Genomic DNA, 27,298 nt, shown 5'->3' on the forward strand with positions numbered 1-27,298 from the left:
TAAAAATCTAGACCCCAAGCAAAAATTATGTAGTAATCCAACAGAGTACTTCACTTTTTATATATACTCATCCAAGACAGATACTTGAGCTCATCACAAGAATGGACAAAATTTATGTGGATTCTCAATCCTGAAGCTTGTTCAGTTTGCAAGATTATCAGTGGAAATAATGACTCCTTCTGCTCTCAAATATTTACAAAGTTGGCTTTGTCGCAGTATTACCTTCTACATAACTCTGTTCAGAGTTAGTACACGGTACACATGGCACAAAGACTGCGGAGAGTACCAGGTGCACTCAAAGCCTGAAAGACTGTGGGATGAGTGGAAATCATACATAAGCAAAACAACATGCAAGAAGCTGATGATGAGCATAATAAAAGCAGAGAAAGAGACGTGAAAGGGTACAGAGCAAAAGGCACTGAAGTAGAAAACAGGAAAAAAGAGTAAAAAGAACAAATCAATGTGTTTGTTTTTTTTTTTAATGAAGAATGAAAAACCCAACTAAAAGAAAATATACAGCTGTGTGTACAAGTATTTGTATATGTATATATATAAGGACAAAAATACATATTACCACTCATCCTAACACCTGCAATACCAGACTTAAACGTATTACAGCTGCTTTGACAGGTATTTCAATAGGAAATGGAAATTCATTTCCATACACTCAATTCTCCATATTTGAAAGGTGACAAGTATGTGACCACTGATTTGAATCCACTGGCTTCTGCTCTTTTAGGTCAAGAATTTGAACCCCATTCTGCATTTCACCTGTTCAGCATCCACAATGTGAGAGTGTTTATTTGGATTTATGAAGTCTCTTCCTGCCTATGTTAAGTCTTCTGCTTTGACAGCACTTCAAAATGTTTACTGAATGTGTAGGGAACAAAACATAAATTACCTAGCAGACACTGAAACTGAGAGGCCCAGATAAGCTCTATACCTTTTCCTGAAATTGCATGCTGAGGAATACAGTAAACTGGAAAAACAAAAGTTACTTCAGAAGTTAGAGCCACTTTCTGAGACCTACTACTGTGAAGGTAACTGCTAAGTTGCACAAAGTTAATCACACCAGCCAAAGGAAGAGGAAAGAAGAAGAGGGAAGCCCTGGCAGCGCATGCTACAGACTTCACACAGTATAACAGGCTGCACACCTGCTGTGGGAACATGGAGAAAGGAAGAAAAAATGGAACATAAATCACTATGCCTCTAGTTGTTCCTGAAAATAATTATTTATAAGTATTTGCAAGAATGTAGCTGAGCAGCCATTAAACTTCAATACAATCAAGAAATCCCTAAACCAGAAAGTGTTCAAGATCGAGCCTTTATTTAGGTTAAATCATATCAAAAGTCAGAAAGTTATACAGGAACTCTAGATGAATGACTTTTTAAGCCAAGATCAGGGACATTTCCCTTGAATGCACCTTGTGAATTGTCTCTGTTTCCCTACCCTTTCCTGCCACGTAACACCATAACACTACCCCGCCCACACGCAGAACTCCCCTTTGGGAGATGAGATGCCAGGTGCAACACTGCACAAGCAGGACACTGGCAGTGTGCTTTTCACTTTTTTTTTTTTCTCTGGGTTGTTTTGTGTGTTTCAAAGTACCATGTGCATGGAAAGGCTGCAGTTCGTTCTGGATGCAGAACTTCTGAGAGCTGAGGGCCTGAGGCCACGCTCAGGCAACGCAGCGGAGGCAAAGCCCTCCTGAAATCGGAGGAATTCACCTGTGTAACTCACTACGGGGCTTTTAGCACGGACACAGTGGATACATTTTACAATTTTATTTTCTGAAAGCCCTCCCCTCTCCTGCGGAAGCCCCCGGTCCCCGCAGCACCCCAGTGACAAACGCACCCACCCGCCCCGCTATGGGGTCAGGTGCGCCAGGCGGGCAAGCCGCGCTGCAGCCGCCTTGTGGGGCCAATTTTGGGGCCGCCTTTTGGGGCCGCCTTGTGGGGCCCTCAGCCTCGCTGCCGGCCTCCCCTCAGCACACCCGCTGCGGGTCTCGCCCCCAGGGGCCACCTCCCGCCCGCAGCCCGGGGCACGGCGGCCGCCCTGCGGGCATCAGGCTCCCGGCGGGCATCAGGCCGGGCTCCCCGCCTGCCCCCCGGCCCTGCCCGGCCGTGCCCGGCCGGCTCACCTCGCTCACCAGCCCCTGCCAGTCGCTCTCGCTGCGCTGGGCGCTCATGGCTCCGGCCGCCGGCTCCGCCCGGCCCGGCCCGCCGCCGAGCAGCCTGCGGGGAGAGGCGGGGCCTGGCGCCGGCCTGCTCGGGCCTGGCCGCGGCCGCCGGGGCTCAGCGGGGCTGCGGGGCCGCCTCCCCGCGGCTGTGGTGCTCCCGCAGGGCCCGCCCGGGTCGTGCCACAGCCAGGCTTGCACGCTGGTGGCACCCCGGAGGTGTTTCTCGCATCCTTACACCCCCCTCCGAGTAACATCCTCCGCCTAAGCACAGCTTCCTCATAAACAACGCTGCTGACCCCGGCACTGGGCAGCCGGGGGTGCCCGCACAGCACCGTGAATAAAGGGATGGGCATCAGGGTCTGTAGGGATTTTAATGTTACATGTGTGCAAACAGCCCCCCGTGAATTGTCCACACGCTCATTGTATACATAAAGTCAGACACACAAAGAAAAAAAAGTGAGGTAGGGAGCCGTGTTCTCACAGCATGGTGCTGAAACACCCATTTGGGGCACAGATCTGTGTGTTGCTCGGTGTGCTGCCCCAGGGCTTGGTCTGGCTTGTTTTTATCCCCACTAGTGCAGACTGATCCATCGGCACCAAATCCCAAGCGTGATACCCATACAATGCCGCACACCCTCCTGCACACCTCCGTGCTCAGCCGTACCCTGTGCAGTGCTGTGGCCACAGCTGCAGCACAGCACATCCTCACAGACAATATCCACCTGAGGCACAACCAGCTCACAAATGTCTAAATTGGAAAATACAGGTACAACGATGGTGAAGGTGGACCAAGACCTTCACCTAAGACCAAACTAGGCAAGCATCATAGAATCAAGGAACGGTTGGGGTTGGAAGAGACCTTAAAGATCGCCCAGCTCCAACCCTCCTGCCATGGGCCGGGACACCTCCCACCAGACCAGGTTGCCCAAAGTCCCATCCAGCCTGGCCTTGAACACTGCCAGGGATGGGGCATCCACAGCTTCTCTGGGCAGCCTGTTCCCATGCTTCACCACCCTCAAAGTGAAGAACTTCTTCCATATATCTAATCTAAACCTACCCTCTTTTAGCTTAAAGCTATTACCCCTTGTGCTATCACTACAGCCCCTGACAGAGTCCCTCCCCATCTTTCCTGTAGGTCCTCTTCAAACACTGGAAGACTGCTAAAATATCTACCCAGAGCCTTCTCTTCTCCAGGCTGAACAACCCCAACTCTTTCAGCCTGTCTTCATGGTAGAGGTGCTCTAGCCCTCTGATCATCCTCGTGGCCCTCCTCTGTACCTGATATTTTTCTATTCCAAGTGCTTAATTATCAGTTTATATGGGAAGAAAGCTAGGTCACATATAAATCCAACAGGTACTCTCTTTAAATTAAGGTTATCAAGTTGAATAGATATCCAGGGCTATCTGTGTATAAGAAAAAAAAAAGACCAAAAGAGCAGCATATGCAACTGTAGTTTGACAGGGTATATGCAGAGTTCATACATTTTACCTGCAAATTATAAATCAAACTTAGACATTTTCTCCAAATTATAGCCCATTTTCTTCTAAATTAGCTGTTCCTCAGCTCAGCACCCTGTAACTTTAGTGTTGTAGAGGGTGCATTTATCTTTCCTCTCTGTTCATATTTTTCTGTGGTTTATGTTGTCGTGTGTGCAATATATCACAGTCTTGCACATCCTCTCAGGCTTCTCAACAAACAGTTGGAAAAAAAAAAAAGTTTGCCCGGGCAAATGGTAAATAATAAAAATTGCCTGAAAGAGAACTACAATTTAAACCCTCTTGTTAAAAAAAAAAAAAAATATATTAATAATATTAGAAACCCCATCATTTTCACAGTATTCTAATAGTTAAAGCCATACCACTGCTAGCATAGATGAACCAGACAATCTATTTCCCAGTTTTTCTTCTCATTTGCAGAATTTCTCTCATCTGTTTTATTGGTCTTGGAGTACTCCAGGCTCAGAATGCTCTTGCAGAAAGAGTTATCTTTTTTACAAGCAGAGCTCTCTAATAGCCCTCATTTTTTGAAGGATGTCACTCATTTTAATCCCAAAGCTGCTTACAGTTCCAACAAACAAAGTTTTCACTTTTATTGATGATAATTATTCAAATGAGAAGAAAATATTCATGAAAGAGAGGTTATTAAAACAAAAGGAACTCTAAATGTTTCCAGCTCTTTCGATTTTATCAAAGGTCTGATGAGAGCTAGTGTTTTTCAGAAAGCCCGAGCTCTTGGATGAGAATAACCAATTTCTTTTGAAGTACAAGAAAGATTCGGGGGAATAAATAAAAATTAAGCTGAAGTATGCTTTGAGTATGCTTGATAGGATCAGAAAGGAAATAAAAGAATCCAAATATGTATTTTTAAATAACCACTTCTAGCGCCTGATAGAAGCCTTTTGGCAACTTCTTCAGCTTTCCTGATCCTCTCTGTCTTACTTACCAGTGGTTACGGCAATGCTGCTATGGAATGGACCTGGCCAGGACCAGGTTACTCTGCTGGGCTCTAGGCAGACATGCTGAGACATATCCTTCCTACCTTAACTCACACAAACAAAACAAAAAGGTGACTGAAAATAAGTAGTCAGCCCCGTTTTATAAGTAAGAAACTGAAGAGAGGAGCCATTGTCTTGCCCAAGAAAAGCAAAAGTTTCAAACATAAATATAACCAGGAAGCAGAATCGCAGATTTCAGGAGCCCAGTCTGCCACTTGCCTTGCAAAACTAACATGACTTGGTTCTTCTCCTACCTGCTGCAGGTACTGCTTTAGCACCATCACCTTGCCAACATCAGAATAGTATGGTGTTGTCACTGAATGTCAGATAAAAAGAAGTCAACTCTCAACCTTCCTCTTCAGTTAACATCCTGTTATCTTTGTCACTAGATCTATAATCTTCTTTGCGTTCCTTCTCCATATATTCACTAGATAAACTTACCTGGTTTTAGTGCTTCATCTCTCTTCTCTGCAATTCTGCTTTGTGATCAGACTTCCTTGGTATCTTGAGTTCATTTGCCTTTTCACCAGATTGCCCTCCATTTCTCTAAACATTTTCTATGTTTTGTTCAGAAGGCTCTAAGGCTCTGGACTTTCTAAAAACTTTTTTTTTTTTTTTCCTCTAGGACAAATTACGCATTCAGAATCAGGTCTGAGGTGCTCAAGCTCTTTTATGCAACTACTTAGGTAGGAGATTGAACCTACAGCTTTCACATACAGGAGATTTAATCAACAGTTTTAAAACACAGCTTTCAGTAATCAGTGCCTTTGTCAGCCATTAAGAGAGAAAACAACCTTGTTTTATTTTGTGTGTGCGTGGTTGGTTGGTTTGTTCATTTGTTTGTTTTTTACCATTCATAAGCCAATGAATGGATCACTTCCAATTTTGCTGCTTTTTTTTGTCATTTATCTACCCCATTAACATGACCATTACTTCCGTGTCCAACTCTAAAGAAATATATGATTAAAAAAACAGTGTAAATCCTTAAGATCTGGACAGGCTACATAATTGAAATGTAATGAAAACATGTACTACTTGTCCCCTGAAGGATGAGTCAATCTGACTCTCCACAGATGTTTCAGGGTTCCATTTAATCAGAGTTTAAATACCCCTGAGTAAGGATCTAACCCATCATAGATAAAACAGATATTTTAGTACCTTTGGTAGTTTATAGCAGCATTCGTCTGTTTCATATTCTTTTTAGTCTGATGCTAGATAAATACACACTAAAACCCTCATTTGTGTGTTTTGGAGGAAGCATCCTATGTTTGTGGGTGGTGTTACCATCTTTAGCATTTATGTTGTTTTCTTTACTTCGATTTTTTCCTTTCCTCATCAGAGGCTGCTTTTTGTCCATTTATATTCCATCTGTGCCTTCTCAATTTTCTCAGGTTCATTGCTGGTTTCACTATCCTGTATCAGCTCCTCTGCTTCACATGCATGATCTGTCAGCAGGACAATATGATCTGCAGATCAGAAGCAGTTTAGCAGTTATTCATTTACCTTGAATCCTTTTGTGCCCAGTCAAGTCCATGAAGGACACATCTTAGGCAAACAACAAAGATTTTTAAAGCAACGGTGTTTCTTTGTTCTCCTCAACAGTTTTGGACCTTCAGTATATTACATCCCTTTGTGTTTTAGGGGCTGCATTAACATTAAAATTGGAGAGTCTCTTTTTTATGATTTTTTTTTCCCTTTATCTTTCAGTTGTTTCATGACTGCTAGCTGGAGTGACTGGATACTGGAGTCTAGTAGTGGCTACCTGCTCCAAAGAGAGAACGAGAGAATTTGGGGGAAGAGACAGGAGCTGACTGTGTGCCGGATCGCTCTGGGAAGGGGCTAGGCAGGGAGATCTGACCAAAGGAAGCAGCAGCCAAGAGGGAGGAGTGCAGGTATTGGGTGGGATATTCACTGAAAAAAAATCAAGGGAAAAGCCAGAAGGTGGTGGGACAGAGAAGAGACAGCAAGTTGGAAAACAAACTGATTCTGAAAACCACTGAACACACATGAGCAATAGAACAATCCTAACTAAGTTTTTCTGAGTGATTTAGAATCCAAATTGTGTTCTCTTGTGTAGATTTTATAGGAGTAATATGCCATATATAACTTCATATGGAAGTTCTTTGAACAATTGTTTTAAAGTCTCCTTTCTCCAAGGTCCTGTGATGTTGCAATGTCTAACTCTTAGGCACACTTCTGTCAAAGAAATCTGAACCTGGAGTAGTACAGAAGATTTCCTTGAAAAAAAGCTCGTTGGCTGCTTCCTATCTAACTACATCTGAAAGGCTCAGAAAATGGGTAGGACTGTGGGCATAGGCGTTTGAGCAGCTCACTGTCCCCTAGACGTTTTCAGTAAACGCACAGACCTGCTCAGTACTCAGCCTGACACGGACTTCAGTGAAACCCCTCAGGAACACCACCCACCAGGCTGTGGATGAGCATCTGGAAGACTCTGGGGAAGAGTTCGAATCCAACTCAGCCAAGAAGGCTCCAAGTTCAGAGCATGTGTAAAATTGATTAATAAATTAATTGATTGTTATACTAGTGATAGCAAATAACTGTGTAAGGATTATGAGTATGTTACTTTATTTTTGCCATCAGAATTCACGGTCCTTCTTCCCCTTGACATAAGAATAAGGAAAATTTAGTAGGAACTAGAATATGAAAGTAAAGAAAAAAAAGTATAAAATCTCAGAGCCTCTTGCAAGGCCTCGTCATTATAACTGAATATAGACTTCGTGTAAATGGATTCTGTTTTCCCAGAAGCATCAAACTCCTCCTGTCAAGAGTCTCTCACTGCCCTCCTTCTGCATTGTTATTATTTCCCTTAAAATACCTTGCTACTGATGGGACTAGAAATGCAATATAAGATCAGAGAAAATATTTTGTCAAGTGATTCAGACAGGCACAACCGACGGGTTCTGAGGAAACGTGTACTGCATTTTATGTTTGCCTAAGTGTGTTAAAAATATATATATATAAGAAATAGCTCATTTCACTGAGAAGTCCAGGTAGGGAATTGAGCCTACTGTCTCTTACTATGAAATTGAAGAGTGACCTAGTACTGTCATCAGATCTGACATATGAGTGACTTTTCAGACTTGCAAGTTCATTTTTCAGCTGGCAGAGTATATCAAATCCTAGAAAGCTGTCTGACCGTTTCAGAGACATTTATTGCTGTGACCACACCAGATTCTTTGGTGCAAAGACCCTCACTTTCCGTATGTGGTCAGTACTCAGCAGACTGTAAGCAAAGGAGGTGGAGAGCCTGCCCTTCCTAGTCAATTTGGAGGAAATAAAGAAGGCTCACTGACAGAGGACACAAGCATAAAATTGAAACAGGAGTTGTTAAGAATGTCACAGCAAAATAATTCTCCATTTGAAAATGTCTGTCTGGAAGAAAAACAATACATATCAGTTTTGGTATGCAGCTTTTATGGAGTCATGAGGAATTTCACATCAAACCTATACCATGTCTTTGGATGAGCAATAGCACCCTACAGAGTCGCTAAGCTGAAATTTGCATGTTTTGTGTTCAAATTTTGCAGACCTCTGGAGCTTCTTCTCTTTCAGTCTGTTCTAAGGGAAGTTTGTTTTGTATCTCCCAAGAAGCTTTTCCAGCTGGTGAAAACAGGTAAATGTTAAGCAGAACAAAGAGCTGAATCTTGGGTTATGTTCCAGATAAGACCATAACTGTATGGAAATAACCTCCTTCTCTTCACATAAATATTTACTTACAAAAATGCAAGAGCTTTAACAAGAAATTAAGGGCTCTGTTTTTATGCTCCAGGTTTGAATCAGGTGGAAAGAAAATGAACCCTATAATTCCTGTGTCACAATACCCATGGGAGTGGATGCTCCCACTTGTCTTTTCCCCCACTGCTTTCTTGTGTTGGTCATGCAGAATCAAAGCACCAGACTAAGACCTGCTTCATTTTGTGGGTGATTTCTAATTGCTCAATGTTATAAAGTTTGTTCTTACACCTAGTAGAACCAGGGTGCTTACAAGCTCTTTTTAAGCATACAGTTCCCCTCAAACTATTCTGGACAAGAGGCAGGGATTATGTAAAAGGTACCAAGTTATTCCAGAATTTCACTTGGTGTTTATATTTTACTAATGAGATTATGATCCTATTAAATTATCAGAGAGGAAATTATTATTTCAGTGAAAGTAGCCTTTAATTTCTTCATTGGTGCTTGTTTTACCTTTGAATTTCATACCTTTTTCTTTTGGCTCCTAACTGTTTATTTTCTAAATGATCTCCTTTCTTTCACCAATAAAAGTTCTTTTTCTTCATGCTTTTTGGTCACCGAATCAATTCAAAATTTAATCTCCTGGTCCTAGTGAGAGGTCATATGTGGACTGTATTTTTATTTTTTTCCACTCTGACAAATGGTGGAGGCACCAAGCAGTTAGTACCAAGCAGCACCCCATAAAACTATGTAAGATCAGGGCTGAGGGATCTGTCTTGTGTTCAGCAGCAGACAGAAATCGCAGCCTGAAGTGGGGACTCTCCCTGGCCATTGCCTTGTCCTCCAGAGGCAGCTTGGAGGGACAAATATGAGTTATGACACAGCTACTGAATCATAATTTTAAGCCAAGCATACCAAAATAAATGAAAATGGATTTGAAATAATTTGCATATGCTGTGCAGATCTGTGGTACTTTCTTTAGCCATCTGTTATATATCTGCCTTCTTTTGCAAGTAAGGTTCCCAAAAGCTGCCAACAGGGCACAAGGGGTGGCTTTGAGCGTCTGTATTAGCAATTTGGTGCTGTTAGCTCTATGCAGAGATAAGGAGCCAAAGACACACAGACCTCTGCTCAACAGGTCAGGCCCTAAATTTTTTCTCCATCGTGGACTTAAAAGATTTAGCTCAAGATTCTTGATAACTAGAAGTATTTGACTTTACGGAAATGCATAGATTTAAAGTCCGGTATAAATAGAATTAACTGGTGCTTTCACAAGTGGAGGTAGGGCCTAGAGAGCCACACCAGTCAAATTTAGGGCTACAAGATAGGGAGAGACCCATCATGAAACTTCAAATGCTATGAGGAGCAAAATTCCCACCCAAACTTTAAGACATCTAGCATTTTTGCGTTAAAAGGAGCAATAGTACTATTGCCTAAAGAAGTGTACTAAATAATGCAGCCCCTTGTTGTTGTTTGTGTTTTAGCAGGACAGCAGACAGCTCACATACTTGAAGAATGAGTCTTTGGAGGAATATTTTCAGTTATTAGGGCCCCCAATGAGCTTGCAGTGCTTGCTCTAGGCCATTCTCAGTTCTAGACCATTCTCAGTCTGTTCCTAAAATAAAGAGAAAAAAATCCACACAGTAAGAAAAAAGTCAAAGCCTGGCTAAGGCACTTCCTTAGAGATGTTGCTGATGGAGAGTGCAGAGGGCCCTCAAATTCTACACTGTTTGTGCATTTCACTAACAGCACAATGTCATTTTTTCTCAACTTCAGTGGTTGCGCTGATTCTGACACACCAGGAAAATGTATCTGTTTCAATTTGGTATTTAACAAGGTGCACAGATGGTGTTAAAAAGCAGGTAGAAGTGGTTAATCACCTGTGAATTTTAGGCATTTTTCAGCTGTCTGTAGAGGACTTTAGAAGTGCATTTACTGCATGGATTTCTCCACAACGATTTGCATTTTTGTGGTTGTTTTCAAATCAATCACCCCAAAGGGTTTGCGGCTCTTGTCATTCCAAAGCTATGAAGACCTACCCACGTCCACATCCCTAGCGCAACAAATGATTTGGGACCCGCATCCTGTGGTACTCAGTATTCGTGTTCAGGCGTATCCGTACCTCGCTGCACCCTGAATTGTTTCATTTTACTGACACCATCTGTTTCTTGTGCCTAAACCAATTTGTATTCCATTTCAGGAGTTGTCTCCTATGCTCTGCTTTCTGACCTTGTAAATCGATCTCCTGTACAGTCTGTAACAAATACTTTCCTGAAATCTGGATGAATTATGTCAACGATTTCGTCTTTATCAATTCAGCAGTGCATTGAAATGACCCTAATACATTTGTCATACATGATCTTCTTTTAACAGAACTATGCAGCTTTCTCCTTACTAAATCACATCTCTAACTGAATTGTAATCTTCTCCCTTATAAATGTTTCCATTATCTTGCTCACTACTAAACCTTACCAGTCTGCGTTTCCTTGGATATTCCCAGTGTCTCTTTCTGACAGCTACTGAAGCCACTCAATAGTGAAGTGCATTTCAGGTAAATATCATCAACATGCTCTGTAAAAGAAAAAAAAAAAAAAAAAAGCCTAGTAAAATATACTCCTGGTGTTCAATAATAGTTTTAGAAATTCTCCAAAATGAATGGAGAATAAAGGGGGATTTCTTTATTGCTGGCAGTTGGTGGCATTGATGGATCATGGCATAGCCATTCACAGTATGGCCAAATAATTTCACTGTATAGAATTTTATATAGCTACAGCTAAAATTCAATGAACTGATTCAGGAGGTTCAATATAAACTATAACAATAAGTTAAGCCCTTAAATTGATTTGGTATTTTAAAACGATAGAGAGCAGCAAGATGCTTGCTCATGTCATCTTCCTTCACAGATGTAACTTTAACTGGGACTGTAAATCCAAAGCAGATAGTGAGGGATAGGGGTATATAATGTGTGATTTAAGACCCATCCTGGAAATCAGCAAGAATTTGAGTACACCAACTCTAAAGTATCATTGGAGCGTTATAAGGGTCCATCCAGAAAGTTAGGAGGATATTTTTTTTTAGAAGAATAAAGATAAATTTCATATCTTAAGAGGCTATTTTTGAAGAGTGCCAGGCAAGATGAGAAAAGAAAATGACTGTGAAAGAAGAGCCATAGATAACCACTCATCCTACTATCCTCTCAAGATACGAGCTGGGATGATTTCTATCAACGACTTCCAAATATAACATTATTCAGCTCTCATTATGTTGTCAATCTAATTTGAATGCAAGTTATTCAGAGCACATGGCTGTTTTGCCTTTGTGTTTGCCTGTAAAGCGCTGCACACCCCAAGCCAGGAAAAAAAGAGAAAGTTCTTGGATTAGAAAAGATAACATCCTCACTGAAAGTCCTGTGTGCAAATGCTTGTTTTGTAATAACCTTTGTGAAACTGCCCCTGCTGCACCACACAGAGCAATTCTTCTTTAAGAGAAGTAGCAGTCATTGCAGCTTGTTTTATACTAACCCTGGACAGCCTTGCCACGAAGGAGGGATGGGAAAATCTCCTGCCAACTTACATTAGTTTTTGGAAAACAGAACCCTCCTGAGCTCCCAGGATTTGGCTTTGGCTCATCACCATAAGTTCACAGAGCCCTCAGCACTGAATAAGCTCCACATTTGAGATGAAATCCTGAATTCATGCTGAAGTGAAACAGAATGTCTTTCATTGACATTAGAAAGGCCTCAGTTTCAATCCTTCATTTTAAGATAGAAATTATAAAAGTTTTCACATACTGTGACACGGTTACATCAGAATTGAGAGCTGTAGAGATAACCCACAAGTAATGCAAATAATACTATTTTACCAGGGCTGTGAGACCTAATATACTCACCATGACTGAAATAATAACCCCTTACATGCTGACAAGCCCATCTTCCTTCCCTTAACTCTAAATAAAAGCATGAAAATTTAACTGCAGACAGTTATAGCCTGAGAATATGCATCTACCTGCCCTTTCTTAACCCACTGGGTCATCTTCTAGCTTACACCCTCCCTTTCCTTTTTTCCCTTTCTTTATGATAAATCTATTTTAACTTTCCCTATTCTCATAGTGGTTTGTTTGTTTTTCTCTCCTCCCTTCTATTTGTATTTTAGTTTCTTCTTGCTCCTGCCTTTTTGGTACAGGGTACACACATTGATAGCATGTGAAGAAACGAGAACCAGCAGTCTTAAAACCCCACATAAAATCAAGCCACACAAATCAGATCCCAGTAGAGATTTCAGGACCATGGTCTTGATCAGAGAGAATTTTCCTTCCATAAATAAAGTTGTTAAAGGTGACCTCATATTAGGGTGCAACTTTGAAACTCATCTCCCAAAACATCTGAGGTGGTTGGAGCAAAGTTTTTCATTTGGCTGCACCTGTCACTGTATAAAACTGAAAGGTCTGCAAATCTATATTATTTGGTGAGTGTGAAGAACTTTGATCCTAGAGCTCTTCTGTTATAGAGGCTTACCAACGTGTGCTTTCCAGGAAAACAGTTGACTGTTCAATGCTACCACCATAATGGCTAGCAAAATTCACCACAAAACTAACAACATTTTCCACTGACCTATGACCTTAAACAACATGTGAAACTGTACACTTACAATAATTCTATTCCTGAATATATGTCAGTATCCAAATACTGAAAAAATCCCCAAAATCCCTAGTCTAGTAGAGAAGTTAAAAAAAGTTTTTGACTAAAATGTATAATGTTTAAAATGTACAATAACAATAAAACTTAATCATGATAAAGAGAAACTACTCTTGATATAAACACTATCAGAAATCCAAATACCTGGAACTTACCTGCTACCTTGTCATCTGCTCATCAGAGTCATGGCACTGGGTTTTTGTGTCCCTGTCTCTGAACAGTTTTACTCTTTCAAGCTGTTTAGGGACAACGTTAAAGTAAGATGATGAAAAGAAAGGTTTTTGCCTGGTCACTTGAACCTTGGATTTGGACATCTAAATTACCAGCATAATGAGAGTGAATTATGATGTTTTGTCTGAAACAGAACAGCTTTCAGTCTACAACAGGCATGCTCTGCATCTCACAGGGGACGCATACTTCATAGGAGAGGAATTCAGGTTCAGCCCATATCTGCATCAGCCACATTGGTACCCAGGTACCTTACCTTGCTTATCTGTCTTTAGAGGTCTTTGTTCAGCAAGGAAGTGTCACTTTAGTCTTTCTGCTGACTGTTATGTTGTTTACGATCCTACTCAGGCTGCTGTTGAAAATGCTTTTTTCCTCTTCCCAGTGGGAGAGTACAACATGCTGTTACTGTTTACAGCAAATAGACTAGCATGACTATGCAAGCTAAGGAGGAGCAATAGATGTGCTGCTTTATCTGCTGTGATATTTCCACAGCAACTTAAATATGTGTATTTTTTAAATAGTTGTGGTATCAAAATGCATCGTTTTGTAAAGGAAAATAATACGAGCTCAAAACAAATTTGTGGAAAATATCATTAAAAACATAACTTCAGAATAGGACCTGCTGTTAAAAACTTCTTAAGAATTGGCCTAATGTTAGTGACCTCTTCAAGGAACATAATACTGGTAGTACATTTGTACCAAAAAAAAAAAAAAAAAAATCCATTAAAAAGCTACAGATTAGTGCAAGCAGAAAGACTGAAAATGGCATTCTGGACAAGTTATTTTCAACCTCACTTGTACTGATGCAGCTCCATCTGTGAGCCAACTGACAAAGAAGTGGTCCAACCTCTAAGGAACAGCCAGACTTGCAGACCTCAAGATTCATCACTGAGACTCAGAGCAGGAGGTTGCTCTTTGAAATTACATGTAAATTTGTAAAGCCTACACAGTGCTTTTTGTCCTGTGCCTAGAGCTCACTCTGACCACTTCATCATTTGTGAATATATATGTGTGAATTAAAACATATCGTTCCTCTTTGAAATATGAAAAACTTGATAGTTAATGTATCAAAATGGACTTTTGTATCCATCATAAAATCACAGGAAAATCTGAGGCTGAAGGGACCTCTGGAGGTCATTTGTTCCAACACCTTTCTCAAAGCAGGGCAAACATCAAAGCTAGCTCCGGTCACTGAGCCTTGGTGCAGTCAAGTTCTGAATATCTCCAAGGACAGAGATCCCACAACCTCCCTGAGTGACATCATGCAGTGTTTGACCAGAGACTGATAAGAATTCCCTTTTTGTTATCTAACCAGAATGTACATTACAGCAACCTGTGCCTCTTGCTTCCTGCCCTTCTGCTGTGCAACACTTGAACTTGGAAGAAAAACTGTTCTTTGTCCCATCTAACTCTACACAGACCTACCCACGTTATGAGGCAGAGAGAACGAAGATATCTCCTACTTATTACAGTTCCTTTTTGCATGTTATCCTAAATTAAATTATAGAGTCAGTTCTCCGTTATAAGAAGGAAATGACCAAATTAAACGTTTTCTAGTGGTGCATGACATTGGTATTGAAACCCAGCACGCTGACCTGAGGCTTAATCCTATAGATACCACATTTCACCTACTTTACCACCCAGTTTCACATGCTGAAGTGGATGAGCTCCAGGCAGCTTCCACAGCTTTAGTGCAGAAGAATTTGTCCTGTACTCGCTAGAGGGAGCCCATGTGGTCCTAGTAATGCTGGTTTTGGCAGCAAGAAAAAAGCCGCTCCAAAGACAGATAGCAAGAGCTTTGCTCTTCTCCCGACTTGGTTCAAGATCACCACAGGTAATCTTAGTCCCTCTTTTACTTTTCTGGATCCAGGGATTTTATAACCGCAGTTAGGGAGGGAGACTTCTGAAGTATTATCTTCAGAGGTTCTTGCATTTATAAATAAAAAGGCTGTACATCAGGTACGAACATGGTCTGCTGTGCTCTGGTCAGAACAGTGCTGACCAAGGTCAAATAGCATAAACACTGTCTAGGTTTTCACTTAAACATTGCCCTGACCAGAAAGACACTGCAGTGTTAACGTGCTCAGATGCTCTTCTCTGACCAGGACTGAGGGCCCAAGTCCCATTTACAGAGGTAATGCGGAGATGACCTCCACAGGCTCCTACCTCACGCTGGCTATAGGGGAAGAGCTGAGCCCTCTGGTGGAGATCCAGAATCACCACACAAGCCATTAGGACAGACTTCAGCTTCATTGTACCACTGGTACAGTGAACACATTAATCCCATTAACTAGGAGGAGGTGCAGGATATACGTGGTCAAATATGGATCACAGCAGAGGAGGCTTGAGTCCTATGGGGTCATCCCCACAGCAGGCAGCCTGTACATCTACCACAAGGAACAAAAATGGGAGAACAAAATAAATTGGAGCTTCCTTGAGGGCTTGGGCTTGCCGGCAGCGCAGAAGCCTACCTTTAGTGCCATTAGCTCTGGATTTCACTCATTTGCCTGGGCTCTTGCTATGCTTCCCTTTTCTGTTTGAAGAGGCTTGTTTAATTTTGCTAACGACGCTGAATGGAGATAAGGCCCGTGTGTGTAATAACAGACTAAAATTAAACTTCAAACAAATTATCTGTTAGGATTTAGGAGAATCTTATCTGGGGAGGAATTAATCCTCGCTGCTTGTTTTGGGGCTTTAGCAGGCCACTGGGGATTTGAAAGAGAACACTTTCTCAGCCTGGTGCATACACAACAACTGGAGCAATGTACATAATTCTCTGGATACGCTAAAAAAAAAAAAAAAAAAAAAAAAAAAAAAAAAAAAGAAACCACTAAAACCCCAAAAAAGATACTTCAATGTCTGAAGTGTAGCCTGAACTGATTGCAAACCAAATGCAGCTGCTGTACATCATCGGCTGTCACTGTCAGGGCCCTGGTCTCCTTGTGACTAATGGCCCTGCTGCCTTCGTCACTGCTTATCGGGATAATTCTGTAAGCGGTCTCTGAAGCCCCCGTGCTCCATGCTGCGTGGGCTGGAAACCAGCCATCGTGACACGAGGCTGCTCTGCAAGGAGGAGGATGCTCAGTCCAGCCTATTAATCAAATTAGCAGAGCAGGGGCAGGGAGCGCCCGTGGGGTTGGTTTTGCTGAAAAATGCCAGCATGGCTCAGAGAGAGTTTGGGAACGGGACCAGACCTGGGGCTGGCAGAGACCGGGGCAATGTCAGTCTCATCTCAGTGCCACCACCTCATGGTGGTTTGAGGGTTTTAGTCCCAGGAACAATTTCCATCCATTTTTTTTTTGTTGTTGTTGTTCTTTCAGCTTAGCTGCTCACACCAGCTGGAGGGTGAAAGAGTAGCAGGAATAGGGGAAAAGAGAGAAACAGGGGAGCTCTGATAGGCGGAGATAAATAGGTGCTCTTTGGGAGCATAAACTAGACTGGTAGTCAAGAAAATCACATGGGAAAAAAAAACTCTAACATTTACTAAATTTTATGGGATTTTTAAGCATATTTTTCTGGCAGTTCAGAGGGTGTAGAGTGTGCTGGCTTCAGGGTAAAAAGCCCTCTGAGGTCTGCCTAAGAGTATGTGAACAGAAGCTACCTGGAAACACTGTCTCAAGCTTCCATTATCCTCAACCATACAATGGCATAAGATGCAAGTTTCAGCTGGAAATGCTAGATGGCTGAGCTCCACAGGCATTTCCACTGAACCCACTGTGTATTGCACTACTCTCCTGGGGATATTCAAATGCATTGCCTCGCTATCAGATGGCTGAGGTTCAGGGATCTTCAAGTTACCTAAGGAGTAATAGGATGGGCTAAGGCTGCATCCTGAGACTCCAGAAAAGTGAATGTACCCAGGGGAGGCAAGTCACTGCTCAGCCTCCTGTAATGATGCAGTTTGTCAAGAGCTTAAGCAGACGAACACTCAGTGATGCCCACACTGCTCCACTCCCTCCCCAGCCAGCAGCACCTATCCCTGCAGAGGTACAGGTACAGGCCTGTCACTGCTCAACCCATCTCTGGCCATAGATTGCATCATGGAGAGGAACAGAGAAGGCTCAGTGCAGCCTCTGGCCTTCCTGCCTGGAAACCACCTCTCTGAGCCAGGACAAGGCTCTTTCCCCCCCCCCAGGCTACTCATGATCCTATGTCACTTACCGTAAGTCTCAGGAATTGAGGCTAGGTGGACTGGGCAATGAGAGATCTTTGAAATAACCTTTTCATACTGAAGAGAGTCAGAAGCAAAAGGGAGGACTTCTCCTTCACTGCTTTGTGAGGGTGAAACCTCCACCATACCGCTTTCTCACTCCCCCTCCTCAAAGGAAGAGGAGGAGAATATAAAATGGAAAAGGGCTCACCAATCACCGTCACAGGTGAAACAGGCTCAGTGTAAGGAAAGTAATATAATTTACTGCCTATTAATAACAGACTAGACCAATGAGAACTAAAAACAAACTAAAACCACCAGCATCAAGTCCCTTTTTGGAGCACCTGGAGCCGGCTCTGGGACAGGTGCTGAGCTCTGCTCACAGGGCACCCCAGAAGCCCCCTGCTACCAAAACCTTCCCACATAAACCCCATACACCACAAAAGCTTCTGGCAAGTACAACAGATTTGTAGCCTGTGAAGCACAGAAGCACATCTCCAGTGAAGCACGGTGCAGTGATCCCCAGCCCGATAAACCCCTGCACAGAGAAGTGACCCCAAGCATCCACCCTCCCAGGAGGGCTGTTTGTGCAGTACTTTGCCTCCCCCACCTAACCCTGTCAGAACACCGACCCTTCCTGCCCATCCATTCCTCCTAGTGCCCAGCAGTGCCACAACCACACCAACTGAGTATAGTGCTCTTAGAGTTTCTCTTATCTTACCTAGCTACCTGCTAAGAAGTAAACCAAACTGAGCTTGCATCAGCTGAAGTCGTTCTTTCTTACTGTTTCTTGAAAGGCACCGAAGGACCTGCTGGTCACTACCTGCATGGTCTTTCTCGGTAGGCAGCCAAGCAGGACGAGGCAGAGCTCCCCAGAGGTGCGAGGTCTGCTTCCAGTTCCACCTTTACATGGGCAGAGAGGCCACCTCTGAGCAATCTCTAGTCCATGCAGAAGGAGTATGTTATCTTGGCAACACTTCAAAAGTCTTCTGACCTGAAGAACAAGACCAAAGACAAGAAGTTAAGTAGCTTGGCATGCTGAACATGTGGTATAAGAGATCTTTGTGCTTTTCTTGAATTTCCTTCTATGCCTCCTGCACAGCTCTTGACAATAAGCATCATGTTTTATTGTAATAGATATTACCAGCAAAAGGCAAACATATTTCCAAAGGATTGAATTTGTTGCCATGGGAGACAATTTAAATAATTTGGGGTTAAATACAAAGAGACAAAAGAAAGCTCTTTTGTTAAAGTAAATACAATCTCATTGTTTGGTATTCAGTTTTAGAAGGTTCATGAATATCCTTGTTTTCCGTAACCTTGCACATTATTGAAAAGATCTTTCATTTGCTCCTACTTTTTGCCATTTCCTTAGATATTTTATTTCCTCGCGTCTGCTGAAACTGAGATGTTTCTTCTGTGCTTGACAAACCATCAATGTCTGCATGTGAAAGATTTCAGACAGAAGAAACACACACACAAAAAAGAAACCTTTTGTATTCATTTTGATTTCCAAACACTTGTGTAATAGGATGTGTCCAACAGCAGATTTTTTTATGAAAATATATTTAAACTGAGAGAATTCAGATTTGATTTGTTGACACTAGAGAACAAACTCAGGGAGAGAAGTAGTTTGTCTTGCTCAGAAACTGCCTCACACTGAAGCTGTATGCTCCTCACGAGGAGGATAGTTATAGTATTCAGGGTCCTTCCTGGCCTCCTACACAGAATGGTTTGTAACTCTATGCTGTGCTTTGGTATCTTGGTGACAACAGTTATGAGTTTTTACCAAATAAGGGAAGAAAAGCCCCCAAATACATCCCTATGGATTGAAGCAAAACTCTTCCCAGTCTCTTGTTGAATTGTCTGTGTAATACAGGTACTTCTGACAAAATAGCTTTATAGAAAGAAGCTGCAGGAGCTGTTGTCCCCCATTGTGGCTTCTCCATGCAGGAAGAGCTGCTTCCATCCCCATTTTTTGTCACTCAGAGCAATTCAAAGACTCTGCTTGTAACACTCCACATTTTGCCAAAAGATCTACACATCCTTGGATGCTGCTCGTGCCTGACAACCACGCATCATTTCTAAGGCCTACTCTCTTGGAAATGAGTACGTTCTGGGGAGCCGCAGGACTGAGATATCAGAGCTTGTCTCTTCTGAGGATAGGAGAGGCTTTCTTACCTCCCAAGCTCTTACAAATAAGAGAGGGCTCAATAAGCATTCTCCTTCACCTGCCCCTGGGGAGAATTTATGACTTACTTCAGATGAGAGGGGTTGCAGAAGATCCTTTAGTCGCTGATATAACTCTGAGGTAAATTATGTAAAATTACCTAATGTCACAGTACTTGTGGATAACTACAGAGAGCTGGTCCACTTGGGTTGAAAGGGAAGATCCCATGCTAGTTAGTGTAGACAAACGCAGGTGAAGTACAACAGGGAAGAAACCTATGGATGGGCCTGAGTTGTTTTAGCAAAGACCAACTCAGTGCCTTGGGCTGCAGTAGGAATGACTCACCCTCCTCCTTAACATATACCACTGCGTGGGGCACGCAGCAGACATTAGCTCCCAGTTATTCCCGAAGTTAGTATGCTGTGCCAACTCATTACTTCCTAAATAGCTTCGGTGTCAGCGCTAAGTGGTGCCTTAACTGACTGCTGACTACAAGGTCACCAAGCTAAGTCTATTCTTAGGAACACTTTGTCACTGCAAATGACATGGAAGTGATTTCATCTGTACACATCTTGAGGAGGATAAGAGGAGCGGAGAATTAAATAGCCTTAGAATGGCTGGATTTTTTGTGCAAGGGGTTATAAGCAGAGTGTTTCTTCTTCACTCTCTTCCCATAGGAAGGGCTTGAATATAAGGAAAAAACAAACAAACACAAGGCCGCACTCCTGTGCTGTGCGGGTGACAGAGCCCTGGCACAGGCTGCCCAGAGGCCGTGGGGCCTCCTCCCTGGAGACCTGCAGAGGCCGCCTGGACGTGGGCCTGGGCAGCCTGCGCTGGGTGGCCCTGCGTGAGCAGGGGTTGGGGCAGGTGGGACCCATGGGGTCCACCCCATGACTGTGACTTTTTCCATTTTGGCTCAGGTCATGTTTGACAGCCTTTCTGTCACCTGAATACTGCATCTTCTGATCCTTCCTATCACAGGCCTGGCTAACATAGGCAGAATCGAAAAGAGGCTAGGACACACGAGTAATATTCAGCTCACCAAGCAGAAGTTGGAGAAGTCTCAGAAAAGCAGACGTTAAAAACAATAAGAAATGGAGTAACAGATGAAAAAGTGAACATTCCTGCAACATTTCCTGAGCAGCCTAGCATGCCTCTACTGATGACTGCAGCAAAGGTGCAGTATTTCCCACTGCAGAGATCTTGCTTTGCATCGCTCTCTTTATGGTCTGCATAATTCAAATGTATTCTTCCCTCCCTGTGCTCGCTAAAGAGGATCTCACCAGAAGGGTAACTCTCTTTCCCTACAGCTGTTAACACACCACCAAGTAACCTGTTTCCATCTGCACCCCTGCTCCTTGGAACTAAATCTGACCATACTAAAGCTCCAGACATTTTAGAAACTCTTCCTGCAGCCACATCACAGATACTACCAGTACCATGTTCAAACCCTCAGTCACATTTGCTAAAATGTTTCTGCGTAGAGCAGGACACTGAAGTCAATGACTTTTTAAAAGAGATTTATTTCTCCCTTTCTTTCATGGATTGGTAGCTTAGCATTTCTCTCCACCCCCTTCTATGGGGAACCTCCTCTTTTCAATGAGAAGAGAGGGGCCCGGAGCTGCCTGATGCCAAGCTATGAGAACCTCCTTGTTCTCTGCCCACCATGCCAAAAGGCCAGGATTTGCACCAGTTGACCCTCACTGATAATTCATTGGAAGTGTGGAAAGGCAAATGATCCTCATCCAACCTGCAGTTGTTGGTAGGAGTCTCCCTACAACAGTAAAGGTAAATATCTCAGTGGTCGTTTAAGTGAAAACTGCTTATGGTTCTTAAAGTCTAACAATTCAGACATAATAATCTCCCAGCTACTAGAAAGACAGAGGCAAATAAATTGGAGGCAAAGAGGAAAGAAAGAGAATTGAAAAGAGATAAACTCTCAATTTACTTTCCATTCTACCCCAAAATCTGCGTTGATTCATACCTTAGACAAGTAAGGGAACCAATTGCTATTTGTTACTAGCATGGCAGCACGAGATCGGGAAGCGTACCTGCATACAGGTATGCTCCATTTCACCCCAGGGTGGCCAGAAGGTGTCCAAGTGCTGGTCAGCTCCATGTTTCACTCTGCTCTCCTGACTCAGGTCAGGTACATCCTCAAGGCACATCAGGAGGAGCCAAGGAGGTGCTGGCAGCAGGAGCTCTGGTCTCACGCCCACTGTGGGCTGCCTTCGTGAATGGTAACCTCACCAAACCTCCCCATTATCCCTACAAACTTCACATTTTCCTGTGCCATCATTTCTTTTCACTGCTCTACTAGCAAAAGAGTCTGGAGGATCAAGCCCAGCATTGCTCATGAACTGCAAACCTAGGAGAGAAGGAGGCTCCTGCCCAGGGATATAGGCTTCCAATGCCCAGGAACTCACTCAGGCACATCAGCCTACTGCACTGCATAGAAGTTAAACCAGAGTTCAGTGGACGTGAGCAGAGCCTTCTCCACAGTCATCACCCAGGATTTCCTTGTCATCAAGGTCACTTTCCAGACCAAAAACCAGAGCTTCACCCCAATACATACACCCATTGTCAGCCAGCAGCATGCTCTAAGCTCACCCAGTCTATGTTGGGAATGTGGAAGGGGAGCTGCCTAGGCTCACAAAGACCCAGCATTGTGAGATTTTGCAGGACAAACTTGAAACACCAGGTTTCACCTCTTAAAAATTATAAAAATCAGGTGGTAACTATTCCTGCATTAGAGGCAGATGCAGCAAGTTGGTGGGGAGTAACTGCAGGACTCTGTAGTTACTCACTTCATTAAGTCTTAATTGTAATGATTTCAAGGTGCAACCCCAGCACCGTAATCAGATCCTGAGGTGACAGAGGCTCAGATAATTGTAATGAGCCTTCCTCCAGAATGAAAGTCCCGCAGTGTTCTCCCCAGAGACTAATGGTACAAAACAGAGTCAGAAAATGCTGCCAGCAGGAACCAAGAGAAGCTGGGGATCCAAGGAGACCCCCGGGCCACGGAGTTTAGAAAAAAATTCTGGGCAGATGCCATTAACCAGATTTGCTGACTTAATTTCTATTTCCCCATGCTATTTCTGGCTCGCTCTCCAAAGCACCCCAAGCAAACCTCCACCGTCAGGACCTCATTGGCACTTTGCTTTCTATAAACCTCTGGCAAAAACATTTACCATACTGGCAAGAGCAGAAGAGAAAGGAATGGCAGAGGGCATAATCAACATGCAGAGAGCAGTGCTGCTCCCTCCTCCCACATGCCAGCTCCAGCTCTGCTCTGACTCCACAAGCCCTGGGTGATGAGTGCTTTCTTGACCCACTGACCTTTCATTTGCTGGACTGAAATGGAGGAATAATTGTCAGGGCACACCTGCAGCTGGAGGATGAATCATCTCCAAGGGGACTGCTGAGTCAGAAGAACCGAAACAGCCACTGAAGCTGGAAAATGAGCGCTCTTGTACAATCCTGCCCTAATGTCCAGGCAGGAAATAGAAATGGACTTTGGAATAAAAGTCAAATTGCAACCGGACGAAAATGGAAGCCACGCTACCAGAAGCCCTTCATTCTGGTGATGTCATGGTTCCCAAATGCCCTTCAGAAATGCAAATTGCCTACAATGTAATAAAAAGGGCATTTTCTAGAGTGTGCAGAGCTTGCATAGTTTAATTAAGCATAAACTAGGGTGACTCTGAAAGGGAAAATGATGTGGATTGCATTCTCTGAGTGACCTTGGAAATGCACTTAGATACTTTCTCTACACAGCAATTAAGTAAATTCACACTTCACATTCTGTCATTCCTATCCCTTTCCTTTATTTAGAAACATATTTTTTGCTCTCCCTGATTCCCTGATATCATACTGATATATCCCTCTGCCTGGAAAATGTGATTTGTTTTCCTCCAGATAACTAAGCATTTGTCTACAGGCTCACCATCTCTAGTTTTCTTGTCTCTACTTCAATATTTCTTGCATTAAACTTCTGCCACCTGCTTTTGTTGCTTTCCACCAAACTGTGACTAGGCTACTTCGCTGATGGAGCAAAACTGGAATAAGGAGATGCCTTCAGAAAATTTTCATCTAATCTTCCCAAGACCCATATTATCTCTCTCAACCCATCTCCCAGACTGTAAAAAATCTCTTCCTTGCCTGTCAAATTGCATCGCACCCCTCTGTGACTCTTTCCAGTGTGGCAACGTGCAGCTCCAGATGCTTCTTCCCTTCAACATTTTCTTCACCTAATCCATGTTAGAATCATAGGATCATTCAGGTTGGAAAAGACCTCTAAGATCATCTGGTCCAACCTTTAACCTAGTACTGACAAGTCCACCACTAAACCATGCTACTAAGTTCTACATCTACACGTTTCTTGAAGGCCTCTAGGGATGGTGACTCAACCACTTCCCTGGGCAGCCTGCTCCAATGCTGCACAAGCCTTTCAGTAAAGAAGTTTCTCCTGATATTCAACCTCAACCTTCTCTGGTGCAACTTGAGGCTATCATCTCCCCTCGTCTTATCACTTGGTGCTTGGGACGTTTGGGAGAAGAGCCTGAGCCCCACCTCACTACGATCTTCTTTAAAGTACAAAAAGGTCTCCCCTCACACTTCTCTTCTCCATGCTAAACAACCCCAGCTCCCTCAGCTGCTCCTCATGAGACTTGTTCTCTAGATACTAGAAAAACCAACAAACAAAGAACAACAACAAAAAAAGCATTAGCAGCTGCAGATCCATTTCTTCTGCATTCTGTTGTGAAAAAGTCTTTCAAAAAGGCCCTACTCTGTCTTCCCTGTTAAATCTGGGGAGGAGCAACCATCCATGCTTTGCTTTTTGGGAATAGTTTTCTCCTGTTATCTTGCTGTGACTTTCAAGGATGAATAGAAACTTTCAGAAAATGGTTTGAAGAACACGGTAAAGAGTGGGAAAAATTGTTAACCTGGCAAGGACAAAGAAACCGGGGGGCAGCTGGTGTGGTGCTTCGATGTTCAAACCACGATGGAGTTTCAGTGAACCACACCACAAAGGCTGCTGACTCCTCAGGAGCTGGAATACCCAAAAGGAAAGCAGTGATCCCGGAGCAATTGCATCCCATTACGGTGTGTCAGCCCTGCCTTTGATTGCACAAGCCTATAATTAGTTACAGAGAATTGTGTTATTTCTGAAGAAAGAGGAGGAAACACAGCAAATTATTCCCTGCATTAACGACTCACCTGATCAGTGGATAATGCTCAAGGCTTGCTTCAAATGAAATGCATTCAGCGTTGATAGATTTATATTTATTTTTGCAATTTCGAAGTAAATGCCAGTGATTCAGTAAAATTTAATGAAGAGACTCCCCAGTGAAGATCAGAAGCTGTGGGTTAATTTTATGGTTTGGTTCTTATCCACTCTGCATTTACAAAACCTGCTTGAGTGTCTTATATTTTTTGAAATGAAGATGGCTTTGGTTTGTGGTGAGAGAGGAAAAAAAGAGAAAGAAGGTAAAGATTTCAGAAAATGCCTTTAATCTGAACAGAAAAAACTCGTAGCTGCATTACATACCTGGTAACACTAGAGGGGGTGTAAGGAAAGAGTGAACGGGGAAACCAGGGAGCTGCAAGGCCTTGGAGGTCCGCATTACCCCCGACACAGAAACTTCGTCCAACGTGGAAGAGCACGGCTCCCTTCAGGTCCAGGCTCTCAAAACCCAGATCGATCAGAAATGGACAAGGAGCTGGGTCTGGTGGGGTCTTCTGGCCTGTGCTCGATCTCCACCTTCCTGGTGGTCAGACGCACAGCAGAGCCCTGCGGACGCTCATCTCCTGGGGTTTGTCGGGTATCACTGGGGCTGGAAACTTCTTGGGGCTTCATGGACCATGAGGGGACCTCTTGGGGCTCCATGGCCCACGTGAGGCGGGTTCACAAGCCCTATTTCCAAGGAAGCCCCAACCCCCCTGTGTTACTCTGAACTCCAGCTGGGACACGCTTCACAGCACGGCTATTTTAACACAGGCAATGCACCAGTTAGTCTCATTAACTACTTTTTATTTAGCGACTGAAGGAGTACATACATTTGTCAGTGGCATAGATTACATCATCTCTTTGCTAAAAAAAAAGCTAAATGTATATACAGCCTTAAAATATTCCCGCTGTAGCTAGCATACTGTATTAAACCTATGTTTATATAAACTACAGTTCTTTACATTATTGTACGTATTTTAGAATACAATAAAAATTACCAGGTGGCATGTGCTGTTATCCTTTCTCACTGTCCTGATGTTCTCACAGCTGCAGTAAAGTCTGGATATGCATAGATTATGTGCTGCGTATAACAATTTTTAGTACAGAATATAGGCCATGGAGGAAAAACCCTTGTTGCGTTCGGGAAGGCAGAGTTTTAGTTGCTTGGTTGCTCCTGGAGCTCTTCCTTGGGAGCAGGGAGAGCACAGCAAGGCTTTTTTTGAGACCCTGCCTTCATTAAATCCTGAGAAGTGTTCCGTGATCCTTTTTTTTTTACATTAACAGGTCATCTTTTGCCCTGCCTCTTGACTAACTTGGCCGCAGCCGGGCCGGGACGCTGAGCCCGGCTTTCCGACCAACCTCCAGAGCTACTCGGCAGCGATGCAGCCTGCCCACAGAACTCATTCCCCTCGCTTTCTTCTTCTGGTCCCGTGTGAATGAGCGAGGCTCCCACTGATCGCTTTATCCTCTTTATTAAGCCTGTCCCTGCAGAGACCATTTTAATTTAATTCAACCTGATAGCAAAGTCTCAAATCCCCGGGACTCTCTCACAACAGTACCATTTCTGACTATTGGATACAAAAGCACTTCTGCGCCATCCTCTTGCTTCCCTTCAAATCAAAAATATCAAGATCCAATTTCTCTAAATCAGCTTTTAGCTCTTGGACTTGTGCCCTTGCTAAGCATATGGTACTAGCAGTGAGCCCTAAAGAAAGTGCTGAGAATTGCCCCTCCTTGTCAGAATACGTGACTGTGTTCAAACGTGCATGCTAGACAGGAAAGGACTAAAAAAATGCCTTCCCACAACACAATTTAAAGAAACATTGTTTGTCAGCCATATCTGCCAAAGTTAAAAAGTTAACTAAGAAAATGGTAAGAAATTTCATTCACTGGCAGATATGTGAATCATCTCTCAGTTTTGTGGGTTTGTTAGTTTAGTCCAAGGACATGTATTGCTAAAACCTACTGTTGTTGGTTTGCAAGATAAAGGGAGAGAGCATCTATCTGCTGGTCTGATTGAACCCACAGGACTGACACCACGCTAGGATTCGGAGAGCAGAACATCGATGCTTCAGGCAGCTGGATGGGCTAAGCTGCTCATTTAATTAAAAATAAAACCAGAATGAGCACCTATACAGGGAAAAAAAAAAAAAAAGAAATTAACACATAACTTAAAAACAGAATAAAATGAGTTATGTCTCTGACAGGCCAGTAACAACTTTTATTTCACAGCAGTGAGGCAAACCTTGGAGAAGGCTGTGATATTCCAGGTCGCTGGTAGATTGCGACTCCTCATGGGAGTCCTTGTGCAGAATCCTCGTTTGCATCGCTGTTCGCATCTGGATGTTGGAAAGCCTGTGAAAACATCCCTATTTTTGGTATTAGGTCATGTTTCATGTGTGTGTCCAGGGCAAAAACACGAAGCTCACTCAGCACAGAGGCAGTGAGATACTCGAGCA

The 27,298-nt window shown here is 43.2% G+C and overlaps 1 protein-coding gene and 1 long non-coding RNA gene across 6 annotated transcripts in view; both read right to left on the bottom strand.

Annotated features, from left to right (window-relative positions):
* CCDC149 (coiled-coil domain containing 149) overlaps window positions 1–2,276 on the bottom strand; it is a 52,394-nt gene extending 50,118 nt beyond the window's left edge. For 3 of the 4 annotated variants that reach the window (XM_084516483.1, XM_084516482.1, XM_084516481.1), the window contains exon 1: window positions 2,142–2,252. In XM_084516483.1, the coding sequence (XP_084372609.1) occupies window positions 2,142–2,189 (48 nt within the window). In that variant the 5' untranslated portion in view covers window positions 2,190–2,252. Of the gene's footprint in view, window positions 1–2,141 lie in introns of all 4 variants that reach the window. The other variant, XM_084516484.1, reaches the window with a different exon arrangement.
* Window positions 2,277–5,454: 3,178 nt separating this feature from the next.
* LOC311436354 lies at window positions 5,455–22,302 on the bottom strand. Of its 2 annotated transcripts, XR_014692771.1 has the most exons (5): window positions 21,661–22,299; window positions 18,161–18,433; window positions 10,841–10,939; window positions 9,877–9,983; window positions 5,455–6,141 (listed from the first exon to the last, which is right to left on the bottom strand). It is a non-coding gene; the product is annotated as an uncharacterized lncRNA (long non-coding RNA). The 2 variants fall into 2 exon arrangements; XR_014692772.1 differs by lacking the exon at window positions 5,455–6,141 and having other exon boundaries at window positions 9,033–9,983; window positions 21,661–22,302.
* Window positions 22,303–27,298: the final 4,996 nt, after the last annotated feature.

Source organism: Aythya ferina (genome assembly GCF_964211825.1).
Source record: "Aythya ferina genome assembly, chromosome: 4".
Classification (NCBI taxonomy): Eukaryota; Metazoa; Chordata; class Aves; order Anseriformes; family Anatidae; genus Aythya; species Aythya ferina.